The sequence below is a fragment of the Mauremys mutica genome, chromosome 1 (assembly GCF_020497125.1).
Source record: "Mauremys mutica isolate MM-2020 ecotype Southern chromosome 1, ASM2049712v1, whole genome shotgun sequence".
In the NCBI taxonomy this organism is placed as follows: domain Eukaryota; kingdom Metazoa; phylum Chordata; order Testudines; family Geoemydidae; genus Mauremys; species Mauremys mutica.
Window position 1 is genome coordinate 115,600,033 of NC_059072.1, and position 17,962 is coordinate 115,617,994.

A 17,962-nucleotide genomic window follows, 5' to 3' on the forward strand; every position below is an offset into this window, starting at 1 on the left:
CGAAGCGGGGCCAGGCGGACGGGCAGGCGGCGAAGCGGGGACCGGCGAAGCGGGGCCGGGCGGACGGGCAGGCGGCGAAGCGGGGACCGGCGAAGCGGGGCCGGGCGGACGGGCAGGCGGCGAAGCGGGGACCGGCGAAGCGGGGCCGGGCGGGCGGGTACGCGGGGAACCGCGGGGCTGGGGAGCCGGGGCTAGGGCAGGAGTCGCGTGGCCGGGGAGGGATGCGGCAGGAGCCGGGCAGGGCTGCCGCCGGAGTTACAGTCGAACCCATTTATCTCGACCTCGGTTAGTGGCAAAAGCTCTTCTGTGCTCCAGATATTAGGGTTCGGCGAGATTAAAGAATCGACATAACCGATGAGAAACCGGTAAGACAAAGAGGGAGTTTGGCGGTTCCACTACTAAAACGTCGACTTAATAGGGTTGGCAAGTTAACCGAGGTCGAGATAAATGGGTTCGACTGTACATAAAAATGTGTTACAAGGAGGATGGTGAAAAATTGTTCTTGTTAACCTCTGAGGATAGGACAAGAAGCAATGGGCTGGAATTGAAGCAAAGGTGGTGTAAATTGGATATTAGGAAAACCCTCCCAACTGTAAGGGTAGTTAAGCACTGGAATAAATTGCCTAGGGAGGTTGTGGATTCGCCGTCATTGAAGAACAGGTTGGACAAACACCTGTCAGGAATAGTATGGTTATTACATAGTCCTGCGTGGAGTGAAGGGGGCTGGACTAGATGATCTACTGAGGTCCCTCCCAGTCCTATACATCTATGACTCTATGAAATGTTTTGTGAATTGCATCCATTTTGACAATGGTTCATGTAAAAAAAATTTCAAAACAGTCAAAATGAAAAACCAATTATTTTCCAAAGAAAATATTTTTATTTTTTGGTTCAAAATGACTATTTATTTGAAAATGTAATGTAAATGTATTAAAAATATTAAAACACTCAATCTAATGAAACATTTTTGTTCAACCAGAAATTATATTTAAAAAAAAAAATTCAAGTAGCTGAAAATTAAAAAAAAAAATAAAACACACATTGGTTTTGGTTAGACCCAAAACAATTTTCCCCATCCCCCCCGTTATTTGGAATTGCCAGTAAAGCGAAAAATGTGTTCTACATATAGCTCTACATTCAATTGCTTCATTGGATTAGAGTAATCTCTAACAATTTGCAAAAAATATGGATAGCAAATATTTGCATATAACTATCTAGGGACCTCTCTCATTCACCACAGCACAGACTTGCAAAGGGTTAAAAAAGAAATGGGCTTGGGGTTAAAGCAGTGGGCTGGAAATCAGGATGTCAAAGTTCAGTTCCCAGTTCTTTCACCAAATTCCTTGGTGACATTTGTCAAGTCATTTAAGCTCCTTCGTATAAAATATTCAAAAGGTCCCTGAGTCACTTGGGCACTAATTCCTATTTTCACAAGTGGCTGAGGAGCCTAAATCTCATTGAGTCAAATTTTGCCCTCTGTGCCTGAACTCATCTATGAAATGGGTATAATAGTCCTCTGCCTCACAGGGCCGTATCCACCATGTCACACAACTTTTTAATCACATCTCTCAATTTTACTTTTTGAAAAAATAATAAAATGCACAATTATTGTATCTACTATATTTCCACCAGAAATGTTATTACTAAAAGAAGGGAAATGATTAGATTGCATGGCAAATTATTAATATGCATAATGTATTATTTATCTGACATCAGTCAAAATATCTTTGCTGCTCCACAGTAACAAACGCAGATTAAATAGCTAAAATCGTAAGAGGCTATGACAACAAGGAAGTCACATTAGCATAAAATCCATACACAAGAACCAGTGTGCCATACTGAAAGATCTAAAAGAAAATGTTACTATTTTAGTATTTTGAATGTCTTTGTTTAGTACACCTCTACCCCGATATAACACGACCTGATATAACAAGAATTCGGATATAATGCGGTAAAGCAGTGCTCCGCTGAGGGGGCGGGGAGGCTGCGCACGCCGGTGGATCAAAGCAAGTTCGATATAATGCGGTTTCACCTATAATGTGGTAAAATGTTTTGGCTCCCGAGGACAGCGTTATATCGGGGTAGAGGTGTAGTTTGAAATTCCACAGTTCATACTAGACTAGAGAGGAGAACACTCCACAGACCTTGGGCTGCAGAGGTAGACTGGGCTAGTGGCTCGCCTATCTTGTAAGTCTGCTGCATCGATCACCATCTCCAAAGGCACCAAGGACTCGCTATCAGGTAACTCTCTTGGACCAGTCCATGAAGAGGTTTAAGAGTTCAATCCAAAATCTAATTCAGTGTGTACTGACAGAGGTCACCAGCAGAGCAAACACAGCTGCAGGTACGCAAAAGGCTCTCTTGCATATATTAAAGTAATTAAGTGCAATCATTAATGACCTAGCTCAGGGGTGGGCAACCTGTGGCTCCAGAGATGCATGTGGCTTTTTGGCTGCCCGCTTGTGGGCAGCTGTTTTCTGAGGGGTGCAAGGTACAGGCTCTGGCTAGGAGGCGCTTATCACAGGTGGCTCCCGGCCGGTGACACAGCAGGGCTCTGGCCCCATGCCGCTCCCGGAAGCGGCTGGCTGCTGGCATGTCTCTGCATGCCCCTTGGGAGGAGGGGGGGCAGCAGGTCTCTGTGCGTTGCCCGCGCCCGCAAGCAGTGCCCCCATAGCTCCCATTGGCCAGGAACCAATGTGAGGACTGTGCTGGGGGCAGGGGCAGCGCTCAGAGATGCCTCCCCACTCGTCAGGGCCACACAGAGACGTGCCAGCAGCCAGCCGCTTCCGGGAGCAGCGTGGGGCCCCAGCATGGAGGCAGGCAGTCTGCCTGAGCCCTGCAGCGCCGCCAGCTGAGAGCTGCCTGTTGTAAGTGTCTCCTGGCCAGAGCCTGCACCTCACACCCACTCCCGCACCCCAGCCCCTTGCCCCAGGTCAGAACCCCCTCCTGCACCGAAACTCCCTCACAGACCCCACACCCTCTCCTGTTTATAGTCAAATGGCAGAAGTCGCTTTAAAAGTATTGGTGAGTAGCAATAACTGTAATATGTTCAATTATTGTTAGTTGATAAATTCTAACTCTACAAGTAGCTTTGCGTGTGATGGTCAAAGACAAAAACAAAAAAAATGGCTCTTATTTGAAAGGTTGCCGACCCCTGCCTTATCTATTCACCTCCCCAAGAGAGGGCTTACATCTGGATAAAAATCATAAGAAAAATGAGTTTGATAGTCTCAATGAGGCCTTAATGCCTTAGCACAAGGAAGTGGATTTTCCCTGCTGTCACGTATGCTTTGCAGATCACCAGGGACACATTAAATGAATGGACAAATAAATAACTACATCAAAAATGCCCACCGCATTCATCACAACTGACAGGCCCTATGCATGCCAGTGCTGAAGCAGAAGAAGTGTTTGAAAGCACGGAGAAGCCTGCTCAGCACTTGGGTGCACTGGAACTGGTTGTACAGAAGCCAGTGCTCACACCATTCACATTCGGAGGAGACAAAAGAAGGTTATGGTGCCAGTCTGGGACTCAGGAGGTCCAGGTTCAATTCCCTGCTCTCCCAGAGACTTCCTGGGGGATCTTTAGCAAGTCACTTAGTCTCTCTGTGCCTCATCTCTCCCTCAGTAAAATGGGGATAATAGCACTTCCATACTTCACAGGTTAAACATATTAAAAACAATGAGGTGCACTGATGCTATGTTAATATGGGCCATATTAATACCGGACAGAAAAGGCTCACGAGCACTTAAGTTTATAATCTTCAACAGGGAATAGAAGTGACATTAGTAACTGGGTTTGTAAAGACCTTCCTCATTCATGACTATAAATCTAGGCAACAGTTTGTAATGCACTGAATCTCAGGTGATTTTTTAGATATAAATTATGGTACTGCCAAATGTAATTTACCTCAGAGAGCAAACATTAGGATGATGACTATTTAGTGATTATTTTAAAATGATCAAACAACAATAATGAGCAAAGTACAACCTGCAGCTGCCTGGGGAATGCTTTCTTTATGCATTATTTCCTATATTGTTGCTTTTTTATTTTTAGTATGTACAGTTGTATAGGATTTGGACTTATCTGGCATCGGCCACTATTGGAAGACAGGATACTGGGCTAGATGGACCTTTGGTCTGACCCAGTATGGCTGTTCTTATGTTTCAAATATAGGTTCTTTCTTTTGGGTTACATAGCCACCAGCTGCATCGACAAATCAAGCAACAAGATGAAGATAAGGAACGGAACAGTTAGAGTGAATAAAAAAAAATTCCCTGCGAGATCTAGAATAATTTCATAAGGGAAGTGGTGCATTTGGATTATTTCAAACTGGACAAAGCAGAAGTACAATGAACTGTTGGGAATAATCCACAACGGTAAGGGGGTAGAAGGACTATGGCATTAAAGGTCATTATTACCCATTTCTAATTTCCATGATTCTGTGAAATTAGTAAAAACATGGATTTCTATTTTTTGATGTTGTTTCATTATTTCAAGAAATCCTCCAAAATCTGGAGTGAATCATGCAAAACATTTTAAGAACTTCTACTCAAAAATGTCCCAACAAGACCTGCTTAATTTTTTTTGGTAAGTAGTTCCAAAACAAACAAACTGAAAACACATGCACTTGAGTAAGAACAAAAAACCCACAACAGATCTTTAAACAGAGTTTGCAAAACACTACACACATACATGCTTCATTTCACACACAGAAGAAAACAGAATTTATTCATAGAAAGAGCTCAAATGTTATTGGAAAACCGCTAGTGAGAGGCAAACTTCATAAAAGACCTGATTCACAGTCCAATGAGCTCAATGGAAAGACTCCCGTTGACTTATATGGACTACTGATCAGGCCCAAGTTCAAGTAAGTGCTCAAACTTTTGGATACTTATCCAAAATACTTTATCTGAACTGATTGGGTTTTCAATATTAGCCTGGAAATATGACGAGACTAGTTTCACAAGACATGCTCAGGTATCCATAGTCAGGCCAGAAATAGCATAAAAGGCTGCACCTTCTTTTGTGTGATGTATGTGGACAGCACCTAGCAGCAGCGCTTTGATTAGGGCCTCTAGATGCCTCTACAATACAAACACTGAACAATAATAGATGAGCATTTATATTTTGAACTGGAAACTAGAAATGCAGGGGTGCAAGGAAATGAATGATGGGGAACCAGGTTAACCACAGAAAGTTTCAGTTGAAGTTTGGTTTGCATTTGGATCAAAGTTTGGTTCAGGGGCCGGGTTGGGAATTCTGCTTTATCTTAACTGGCATGCCCATCTCTAGAACCAACACGGTAGAAAGAAAAAAACAAGCTCTCAAAAAACATGATATCTCCAGCTAAATGAGAGCCGTTGGCCTGTTACGACAGTGTAAAAAAATGTATTTGGCCCTTATCCTGCAAAACCTTCTTCACATGAGTAATTATATGGATGTAAAGAACCCTTGTAATTTACCATTGCAGTATTGATTGTGTTCCGTGTATATAACAAGCAGATAAAATATTTCAACATACCATTATGTAAAAGAAAAACAAAATTACGCCAAAAGCTTTGAGACAAGCATCAGGGCAAATTTTTCTGTTGGTGCTCTGGGGCTATCGTTGAGAAATGATTGCTCCATAAATTCAATCTGCAAACACGTGATTCCATGGCACCCACAGAACCACACAGGGGTCTACACCTATTCACTTATAAATGCCAAGACTGTGAGAATTAGCTATTACAGACTAATAGATATACATACAACACGCAAAAAGGACAGAAACTAAAGGATACACTAAAATTCACTCTCTGAGAAGGAATTAAGTTAACCCTACCTTAAATAATTCAAACTCCTTCTTTGGCATCAACAGCTATCAACATATGAAAGGTATTTGCAATTAAAATAAAATGTACAACATACGTATTAGGGTACAAATATTTGATGTCTGTCAATCAGAAAACAGAAACAGAAGATTCAAAGGAAAAGATTTGACCTATTACAAATTCTATCAATTTTATTTTTATTTTAGACTCTACATAACAGAGAAATAAAATTCAACTTATATAGAGCAACGGGAATTTTGACATTGCCGTAGAATTTACAGATTTCTGTTATTGTTCCAAGTCCAGCTTTGAACCACCTTACCCTACTCCATCATTAAAAATATAAATTGATTTTTTTTCTAAGGAACAAAGGATACCTGTATGGTGTGACTGTATGCAGGTTCAGAATGTCCTAAACCAGGTTCCTGAGGTCGCAGTGGATCCAAGATGTTATTTGGCACAAACCCTGCAAGGCCACTTTTATTTTGAACTTTCCACCATTGTTTTCTGTCATCGAGGATCTGAAAACATTTGATACAACGATAAGTCATGTTAAAAGGTTGAATGACATTTATATCAGGCTTGTTTTGTGGCTTGTGCTGCAACACTTAAAGCAAAGCCCTGTTGTTGCCAGGATGTGGTCCAGCAACTGTCAATTGTTCAGTCAGATTTAGTTCCTTACTCATCATATGCCTTTGCTCCCTCCCCACTTTCCATGATCCCTATTTACTTTTTTATTATATTGATTGCAATCACTGGAGGGAGGGCACAAATTTTCTACTGCCGTCTCGAATTGTGTCCGTCTCAGGTCAACCTGATTCATGACATTAAAAAATTAATCTGTACACCAGATTTTGCTTAGGACAGAACATCACAGAGGTGCACAAACTGTTTGGTGACCTCTACACTGACATAATAAGAACTAACCTAACCAAACCAAATCTTAGATGCATCCCAGTCAACAGACAGGGAGCGGCCCAAACATAGTCAACAAACATTATCTGAAATCTTCCCAGTTCGCTGATTCATTAATATAGAAATACGTTGTTTACTGCCTCTAAACAGTCCGTGTTTCTAATGCACATGTCTGACCAGTAATCATACAAGAAAAAGGACATTGAAGGTTTTTTTTTTTAATCTCATCTATAATTGATCTTTAAGATTTAATAGCGGGCAAGTGCATTTTTAATGTAATTCACTTGCTTCCTCCAGTTCACCCACTCATTCTGAGCTAACTAGAAGATTTTTTTGTCTCTTTTTTGGTTTTATTTGGGGGTGTGGTGATTGTATTTATGGAACGTTGGGTGCTGGGTAATTGGGGATTTCTGGTGGCCGGTATGGGAATTTACTGAATTATGCTGCCTTTTATTAATTAAGTTAAGCTTGAGATATATTATCCCTAATGCTCAATTCAGCTAAAGAATTATTCTAATCTCCACAGGAGACAATAAATAAGACTTCCCACCAGTACAGAAATCAAATGCTTCCAACACAGTCAATAGTCGAGAACACTTTAGAAATGCAAATAATTGATTATAGTGCCAAGACCCAGCTCTTATTGATGCCTCAAAGGAACCATTGTAGACTCCCCCTTTGTATCATTATAATTAATATCTATATTTAGTAGCATTTAGAGGTTTAACTCAGGATTCAGGTGCCAATGTAGCTGGCACTATACTTACAGATATAAATACACAGTTCCTCCCCCAAAGATCTTATAGCCTAACCAGTGATCTATGAAGGCAGAAGGGAGGAAGACATAATCAAATATATTCTTTTTTTATTTAAGTAAATTTTTTTTTTAAATTATATATTATGAAGTACCAACCATCTCTTTCTGTCCTTCAGTAGCTGCACTTATACTTGAAGCTAGGGGTGTGATTCCCAGCTTGAATGGACACACTCATGCTAGCTCTCGCTGAGTTCGTGTGCGAACAACAGTAGCATAGCCACGGCAGCACAGGCATCCTCAAGTGGTGGCATGGGCTCGCTGTCCTGAGTACTGGTAGGTTTGTACTTGGATGGCTAGCCCATGCTGCTGCTTGCTGCTGTCCATGCTACTGGGGCTACACCACTGTTTGTGAACTTGCAGATGTAGGGTCTACTCGAACTGGGAATCACACATCCCAGCTCCAAGTGTAGACATAGCCCATAAGGGCTTGGTTTCTTTGAGGCACTTAGCAGAGGTGAGATGTGGAAGAGGAAAAAAAGAGGAGTGATCTTACAGATCAGTGCAGATGGGGCATTCCCTGTGTAAGGGGCATAGTGGAAGTAAGCAGAGAGATATGTGTGAGAAGATGAGACACCCTTAAAGGTGAACGTATGCATTCTAAACTGCTGGCCAAGGATATTAATAACCCAAGGGTATCATGACATTTTGGAAAGGTAAATAGTTGGGGAGACAGCATTGCTTCAAGAATAGGGAACTGGGCTGGCAGTCAGAGGACCCAGGTCTGACTCTGCCACTGCTATGCAAGAACTCAGGCAAGAACTTTATCTCTCTGTGCTTCTGTTTCTCCTCCCCACCCCTTTTGACTGGCTTGTCTATTTAAATTGTAATCTCTCCAAGGGAGAGACTGTCCCTTGCTATGTGTATGAACAATGACTGGAAGGATGGGGTCTCTAGGCTCTCTTGTTATACAAAGATTATTAGTATTAAAATTCATATTGCAGAAGGCTGTGAAATCCCAATCAACTATTAAAGAAGATGAGGTCTATAGCAACAAGTGATAGGTCAGCATGGAATCCCCATGCATCTTGACTAAGATACAAGACAAAATAATTGAACTTTCCATATTCCTACAGAAGAATTCAGATGAGCATGTCAGGAGTCATCACCCAAAACGTTCACATTGCCCACAGAGAGGATGCCATCAGTTCTGGGAAGTATTAGAAATTTCATTTCTGTGTACTACATTACCTCTAAAATATCATCCTTCAGGACAGAAAGTTCACTGTGGTTTCTTGCCACAAAGTCATACTTGGATTTGGCATATCTCTTGGGCTGTGCCTTACTGTGTGCTTCATAATTTCTACAAAGCAAACAACCCAACCATTATTCTGCTAGACTTTCAAGAGAAGCAAGCAATTCAAAAAATAAAACATTTAAGCAAGCTGTATCCTGCTAATCTATTTTAGGGCACTTCACTGCCATAGAATTTACCAAAGCACAGTATAATCACCCACTACAACATTAAAGAGCCAGACAAAAAGTATTAACTGAGTTTCATAGACCTCAAGAGTTGGTAACAATGGTTAGCTCAGAGCTTGCAATAAGTACTGTAATAATTTAGAGCTTAGCAGATGTCATTGCATTAAGGTAAATCAAATGCATGCATGCAGATTTATAGCTGTATTCCTGTAAAAGATTATACTGGATTTAATAGTCTTGTGTAATAAAGCAAACTGATATATTGGGAAAGGATTACAATTTGTAGTAATTTACAAAGCATCTTACTTGCTTAAAGAGATACTGCACTCTCTAGAGTGCGTCACAATTTACATTTCAAATCAATTGTTTGTAATGTCTCAATGACTGCAGACAGAATGAATGATTTTCAGCATTAAACCCAATCAAACTAAATTGCCAATGTCAAAAATACTTGTCCACCACAGGTAAATTTCCTAATTTGTCCATAAGGCTCCATGTAAACTAATACCTCAAGCGATAATTTAAAATGTCTTATGAGCAGTTAAAGGTAAGGTTCATATACAACTTAGTGTGATGAAGAATATAGAGTACAGCACTCTCGTTCCATGAGGAAAGATCTGTTCCAATTCCTTTTGGAAAGTGAGCTAGTGGGTTCTCAGCTGTACAACCAAGTCTTTGAGGTCAAAAGCCCTCCCTCCCCCCAAAAGCTTCTAAAAGAAACAAAAGCAATATGCACCTAAAGCAAATGACATGCACATCAAAACCACCACGTAGAAGAGTTCATGAACTAGTGGATAATGTAAACAGTAAACAAATGACTTTGAAATGCTGGACATAACGTCACACCATGGAGAGGTGAATGAATTTTTGCTGTTGGCGGTTCACTGATTGTAACTACTGATCCCAAGTATGTCCTTGAGTACTCCAGTAGTTACCTAGCTATTTTTGGCTGTGGAGAACTGTCTCATTTTATTTGAAGAGCAGAACAAAGGCATAGTCATATTTAGACTGTAAATCTATATATAGGTTTGAAAGAAAAAACAATACACTGAAAGCAATTAGCACATGTAAGGGAGGAAAGGAAAACATGATATGAACAACGTTCATACCCATAACCATAATTTAGTCACTACAATGTCAAAGGAGAGGATAGCTATCCCAGTTTTGCCTATTTTGTACTCACTTTTAAACCACCTTATTGGTTTACGCAGTTTCTGATTGCCTTCTTGCCATTTCAATGCATGACTAATGCCCTCCTGATGGTCCTTACACATTTTTGTGCTGCCTTTTCAAACTCATCCCACTGTCTGCAGTTTCTAACCCTCGCTTCAATTACTCCCCCAATAGAAAAAAAAATCCAGGTGGGATTTTCAAAAGCTTTCAGTACAGCTTTAACTCTGCTCAGTGGTAAATTTTCTAGAGCAGAGGGAGGCCAGTGAAAATCCCACCTTTCAAATCCAGCTCCAGGATCCTCCCGGTCTACTTATGCTTGATTATTCTCTGTGAAACCTGCCCACCACACATGCACCTTCACTGCTGCTCCACCATATTACCAATTAGATACGATGTAGTTATAATCAACTTGCACTTTCCTATGTAGACTGCAACTGGTTGCAAGGCTTTCTGAGCCACTATGTTACGAATGTTGGTGCAAAAAAAAAAAAAGCTCATTTTTTGCACCACCATTTGTAACATAGTATCTCAGAAAGCACAATCAAGCACAAGTAGACTGGGAGGCTCCTGGAGCTGGATTTACATGTATGCTGAAACACCACACAACTTCATTAGAAAGCATATTCCCTAGTCCTCCTGTGTCAGAGTGATGATATAAACCATGCATCCCAGGTGTCCATTACTGATACACTGTGAGATCAAAAGTCAACTACCTTCCACCACCCAAGAAGTGCGCGTCAGTAGCCTCCCATTGCACACTCTAGCCCGTTAGTGAATGGCTCATTCAATTTAAGCGTCCTTCTCCCTTTCTCTCTCTCCTTTTTTTTTTTTAAATAGGAGATTACATGGAACCCTTCTTTGTCAAAGAAGTTTATAGCAGCAGTTTGTGGTCTAGCAGCCACTATCAACTCACCTTCCATTACAAAAACTAACTTTGGAGCGTTGAAAAATTACCAATTTAGCTTCTATCAATAAAAAGCGAGTTAAAAGTGGCTGAGGATATGCATCCTGCAACTGAAATGGGCAGTTTGTTTTCTTCTTCTCCAGGTCACCCTTCCCCCTTCCACTTAAGCTCTCCCATCTCTCCACAATTGCTTCCACACAATTTTGAAATCAGCTAGTTAACACAACAGTTGTAAGGACTTTGCTGGCCTTCCCCTCCCCGCCTCCCATATAGCTAAGACCTTGTCTACACAGGAAAATGGTATCAACTATATCAGTATAGTTGTACCAGTACAATCTCCCTGTGTGGGCACTTTTATTTTGGAGAAGAGTGACTTTTTTTTAGTTTAGCTTAAACCTCTTCCCAAGTAACATAAGCTAAACCAAAAGTAATGCACTTTTGTAGAGGAATGAGTGTCTACATTGGACCAGTATAACTATATTTGTTTAAATTTACACCTTCACTTCTACCAGTATAACCTTCCCATACAGACACAGCCCAACTAGAGAACCCATCACATATCCAAGGTGCTGATTCAGTGGATCTGATCATAATCTACTCAGACAAAGCTGAAGGGATGCGAAGGGAATAGCTCCTTTGTGCAAAAACACTCCCTTACACTGTGCTTGGTCACCACTTGTTACAATTTCAGAGCTGTATGTGTAATTCCACAACGAGCACAGGGAAAAGAAAGATTTGATTCCTATTCTAAACATGGGTGTTAAGAATCAAAACTAGGAGTGAGGTGGGGGAGTAACAAAAATGGCAAACCAATTCTTTGTATTTCCAAACAGAGTAAATGGCCTTCTACATTTGGAAACAAACCAGAAATATGGTTTGTTCAGTCCATGTTAAAAGATCCTGTGTTCTGATTCAGTCTGATAATGCTCAGATTTCCACTTCCATTAATTTATTGCTTTTGACAGAAGCACCCATTTAACAGTGTGTACAAAGAGGACTTTAAATGGGTGCTCGTGCAGAGAGTACTCTAAAGGAGCTTTATATAATCAGCATTAAACAAAGCCAAGCCAGGGAGGACTGTCTCCTTTTGGAAATGACGCACTCTCTCGACATAGAAATAGAAGAATAAACAGAGACACCTCCACCCCAATAGTGATAAATTGGGACAGTTATCCACAGCTCTATACACGATGTCCATTCAATGTTACCTATCTACATGTCGGCTAACAGTTTGTTTAAAGGCAGCAACAGCTGCCCCCTGGTCCAGCAGAGGCCCTCTTTTGTAAACTGTGTTACTGAATGCATACCCATCAGATGGAGGATAGTCTGGGACACTGGGGTGCTGGAAGACAGAAAACAAAAGGGATTAACATCATACACAAAGACAGCCGTAGTTATTTAACTGATTACAGCAACATCATCTGACACCTGTAAGTTCTCTGTCAGCATTCACAATCCCTTGTTCTCTGGCATTTGTTATTCTGCCATGAAAATTTTATTATTTGTGCATTTTAATACATGAACAAAGAAATCAGAAGCACGAGAATAAAGAATTTGCATCCCTAACACAACCTATTGCATGAATAGTGCAGCTGATATTCTTCATCAAGACCGTTCTTTGGGGGTAAAACCCACATTATCACTTAAACATCCCTACAGCAGCTGAATTTTATAAACAGTGACTGGATATATCTTAACAAAACAAGCCACATCAGGCTTTAAGCCTTGTTTCTGGTTGCAGACATTCTAACTCAGATAAACTACACACAATGCTGAGTATGTGTATGGAATAAGAGCTACTCAGTAACATTACTTTATTTTAGGAGTATACAATCTTATTCTCCAAGGCCCTAGTTCTGCCACCCTTACATTGAGTAATACCTTGCTCTGCAAGTATCCTAATGAAGCCAGTGGAGCTGTGTAGACAGAAAGGTACTACTCGACGGGAGTAGGGGTGGCAGTTTCAGGATTTAAATAAATCATAATTTAATGTGAATGTGTCAACAGCACATAGAAATATTAAAATCTTTGTTGAAGATTGAAAAGTACATTTGGAGGGCCTAGAAGGTCTTCTTGAATGGCTGCCACTGTATACATGCCAATAACCCACTGCACATGCAATGACAATATTTTAATGTTGTTAATATAATTATACCACCCAGTTCCAAAAAGCAGAGCTATAGGCTAAGGAGTTAATTTCTGGGGCAGTTCAAGCCACTTATTCTAGGCCTCCCTTCCTCCCGCTATCATCAAAACATAGGGTAAAATAATATGGCACTGATAAAGTAGCAGAGTCTAGTGAACTGAGTACAGACTCGTGAACCAGGAGCTGGCAAAAATCTGAGCCTGGCTCTGATTGTTACTTATTGGGTGACTTTGGGCAAATCACATACCCTGTCTGTGCCTCAGTTTTGTGTTTCTGATAAATGCCTCACAATACCCCTCTGAAGTAGGTAAGTATTATCATCACCAAAATTAGAAAACGTCTGTGGAGTAACAGCAATATTACAACCTTCTAGAAACACCATCAAGTGCTCCATAGCTTATAGTATGTATGCAAGAAATAACTGCGAAGGAGTAAGTCACCTTAGTTCACACACACAATTATTTGCATTGTGGTGGCCCCCATGGATTCCAATCAAGACTGGCTCCCCTCTGTGCTCCATGCTACATAAAGGCAGAGGAAAACCGTCCCTGCCCCCAAAAGCTCATAATCCAAGGAAAAGAGCCTAACAGCACAGCTACAATCATAAGCAAATCTACAGTGTTTTCATCATAGTTTCTCCTTTGAAATAATTATTGTTGAACTGACTGCACATGCAACCCCTTCAATGGAAACACAGTGTATACAATTGTATCTTAAAATTCAGGGATGGGAAATGTTCTCATGAATCAATCTCTGATCTACGTTGCTAGACACCAGATCAATCCCTAGTTGTAAAGGTAAGGAACTGTAACCATGGGAGCAGCAAGCATATAGTTATTTAACACAGGGTAGTATTTCTTTTTGAAAAAGGATGCCCTGTAGGAAGGGAGGGATGCCAGGAGGACGAGTTTGAGGTGTGTTATGCTGGTACCTGACTGACACTGGATCACATGACAAGCGATCCCATTAACAATGACTGACACTGGATCACAGTGTCAGTGATTGTTAATGGGATCGCTTGTCATGAAAAGGGGGAAATCTCACATACTGCCTCAATTACCAGCTGACTACCTGGTAAGAGTGACATAACATGAATAAAAATGGGTGCACTTCAGGGAGATACCAACAGGAAAATACACATTTTCACCATCATCTCTCATCTGATTTTGCTCTTCAGCTATTGTCAAGTATAGCCATACAGCAAAACAGATGACGGGTAATTAAGGCAGCATTTAGGTATCACCTTCTATACTGTCTTCATAGTATACACAAATAACATTTTGCCCTTCATACATCGTTCATCTGAGGACCCTAAAGCACTTCATAAATATTAAGTCTCAACACCTCTGTGAGACAGGTATTCTGAGAGTGATGCTACCAGTGGGGAAGCCAAGTTATAGCAAGTTTAAATGATTTGCCCTAGACCACACAGTGATTCAGTGGCAGTCAGAAATTGAGGAGTCCAGCCTCAGTGTTGCAAGCTTCATTATAACAAGTTTATTTCTTTTTTTTCCTAATCAACCAAACAATTACCAATCAAGGCACCAAAACGTCATAGGAATTTAAAGGAGTGCAATCAACTTAAAAAAATCACACTTCTATTTGAAATATTTTTTAACTTAATACAACTACAAATGATACCTCTGATGATTATGACTAAAAGATTAGAAGACACCGTTCTCTGTTTTCTCAGGTTGTTTATTTTGCACGTTCATACAGAAAACAAGGAGAGAAAAGCATTAAATTAAAAAAGGAAAGTGTGATTTTAAAACAACAACAAAAAACACCAGAAGGACTCAAGGGCAGCTTAGGTATTGGGGAAATAGTCAGGCGGTGTTCAAAATAAGTGAATGGGAAACACGTATGACTTTTTCAGGAGTCTGTGTCATTTGGGATACTTCTTATCCTACCTTGTTCATCTCCCTGACTGCTCCCCTAGACATCCATACCTTTATATGGACATCTCTGCCACAAAAACATTTCCCAACCGACAATGTATCGGCATTTCTTAAGAAAACAGTATTCATTTTAAATATATACAACAGACGTAAGGGCCTCAGAGACAGCAAAAGGATTGATTTAACCTATAAAGCCCTAAATTATAACGACATCTTTTTACATACTGGAAAATGCCTTTTCAACAAGCAAAATCAGCCAAAAACTGATTAAAAAAAAATTCCCATAAAGAAACCCTGAAAAATTCCAGGAAAGTGATGAAAACAAACAAATGTTTGTTTTCTTGAAAACTCTTCATGCGAAATAAAGGACATTTCCCAACCACCTCTCAATTAAACACTGAGGGGCTGATGGTAGGGGACTCTCCCTAAAAGCCCTTTCACTCTGGAATAGGTGTCCATCCTTGGTTCCCCAGAGCTCAAATTTGCTAACTTTATGGATGGGCCCATCTGTTTATTAAGAGTTTGAAAGAGGACCAAGGGGATGGGAGTGGAGGGGTGTTCGTGAGCCTGAATGTTTTAGTGGGCAAATATAGCTAGTTATCTTTCACACACAGATTACTGTATTAGATAATATTGTGTCACTTTGAGAGAGCTATGGGAGTTGAGCACATGTATCTGAGAGAAAGGCTCTTTAGGCCCTGGACTCCACTTCCAATTTAAGACAAGTATCAGAGGGGTAGCCGTGTTAGTCTGGATCTGTAAAAGCAGCAAAGAATCCTGTGGCACCTTATAGACTAACAGACGTTTTGCAGCATGAGCTTTCGTGGGTGAATACCCACTTCTTCGGATGCAAGACTTGACTTGCATCCGAAGAAGTGGGTATTCACCCACGAAAGCTCATGCTGCAAAACGTCTGTTAATTTAAGACAGTAGCAAAAAACTCCACTGAGTTCAATGGAACCATATTAAGACCCTATATTTTAGCCACTGTACGAGCCCAGCTTTTATCTGTTGTACAGGCTAAATCTAGAGTAACGCTACTGACTTCACTGGAGTTATTCCCAACTTACACTGTGACAATGACATTAGAATCTAGCTCCACGTGCTCTTCATTAGCAGCAACACAATTATACAGTGCAACTCTTAAGACGGTTTTGTTCATGGAGTGAACAGTTGGTCTGGTCTCCCACCTACTTCACAAAATACTGTAGCAATTAACCTACCTCAGCTGACATTCTTTTCATTTCCTGTTTCCGTTGGTGCTCTGCAACATTTGCCACAGACTCAGCCAACTGATTTAGTTCTTGCTCATTTGGAGCTCCCATGAAACTCAGCAAAGGAGGCTCCCAACCATTTCTGAAGCGTGGAATATAGGGTGGAATAAACTGATCTTTGGGCCAGTCCACTCTGTATAAAGAAGGCAGAGGCATATATCAAGATCTGCACAAGTTATTTTCAATAGTCAATCCTGCAGGTTCTCATGAAATGCTTTGCAACTGTTTACTCATGAGGAACTTCTAATTACAGAGAAAGAAGCATTATTTACTGAGGATATCTATGCTCCTCCTTTACATAGCACAGAGAGACTGTCTCTGCCCCTAGGATCTTCCAACATCAGGCTAGACCATACAAGTTCAGATGCAATGCGAAAGATGGATAGCAGGAGGACCAATCCCAAAGCAGCATGGGATTGGTTTTATCTTTTGAAAACAAAAGTATTACAATACCCCTCTGTCTGGGGGAGGTGAAGGGGGAGGTTAATATGCACAGGGTTCACAGGAGAGGCATGCTTTAAAATGAAATCTGCAAAGCAAACATGGAGGCTGACAAGCAACAGGGACTTAGTTAAAACTAGGAAGAAGAAAGCTATAATAGCAATTTCTTTTGTCACACAAAAGATTATTATTAATAATAAAACCCCACACCCACAAGAGTAAATGTAATCACTACTTTTGCAGAACTGAATTTTCTGATTCCTTTTTTTGAAATACCGTATTATTCCTTAGAGATCCACTGACTTTCACCATCTGAATTCACCGTATCTCAAGGAGTTTTTCACGGTGTGCTGTGCCTACATACTATATATAAAAAACATTGCCTTGCAGTTTGAATTATTGCCTCTTAAAGGAGAAATGGGCCCCAGGAATGCACTTTATAGTTTCCTTTAATGTTTCTCATTATGGGCACTGCTGAAAATGAATGAAGGTGACAAATGCTATCAAACCAGTTGTAGGAGCAGCTAGTATTTCACAGGACACTGGCATGTCAATGTTAACTTATAGCTGATCAGCAGCCTCTGGGTTTTTAACGATCATCTTGTTGATTAGTGGCACAGTACGGCTAAGCTGCCCAGCACAGTAGCACAATAGAAACAAGGGGCCAGTCCCACCATTATTTCTAAGGTTTAAAGCTTGCTTGCCCTTCATTTACATTCCTGTATTCCTCCCAAACCATCACCGCATATTTCTCTTTGAATTAAATTATTGCCTTTTTTAGGGGACTGGATGGCACAGAGGATTCACAACAGGATAATGAGTTCTATTATTTAGTTCAGTTCCAGCATAGGGCTCTGACCAACCAAAATAATCCCTTTTCCTGGAGTTCCAGTGAAGTCACTGGGTCTCTGCAAGGATCGACATGGCCTTCGCTGGATCAGGGCCTAGGTGAGTAATGACTGGAAGCTGCTCTTTGGCAGCGAAAGGAGTTTGATTTGCTCAGTCCAGTTCCTATCAAACCAGGAGCAAAACAAAACAAAAAAGCACCACCTCAGCTGGCACCTCTATTAGCAGTCTCAGTAAAAGGGCCAAAGGAAGAATAGGCTTGGAGATTCTTGCCCCTAATGATAGTCCACTTCAAGAAAGCAAGGTGCCATG

The 17,962-nt window shown here is 40.8% G+C and overlaps 1 protein-coding gene across 9 annotated transcripts in view; it reads right to left on the reverse strand.

Annotated features, from left to right (window-relative positions):
- EPS8 (epidermal growth factor receptor pathway substrate 8) overlaps positions 1 to 17,962 on the reverse strand; it is a 212,708-nt gene that overhangs the window by 27,298 nt on the left and 167,448 nt on the right. For all 9 annotated transcript variants that reach the window (XM_044992386.1, XM_044992416.1, XM_044992406.1 and 6 more), the window contains 4 exons: positions 16,313 to 16,496; positions 12,353 to 12,387; positions 8,738 to 8,849; positions 6,195 to 6,338 (listed from right to left, as the gene is read on the reverse strand). In XM_044992386.1, coding sequence (XP_044848321.1) covers positions 6,195 to 6,338; positions 8,738 to 8,849; positions 12,353 to 12,387; positions 16,313 to 16,496 — 475 coding nt within the window. The remainder of the gene's footprint in view (positions 1 to 6,194; positions 6,339 to 8,737; positions 8,850 to 12,352; positions 12,388 to 16,312; positions 16,497 to 17,962) is intronic.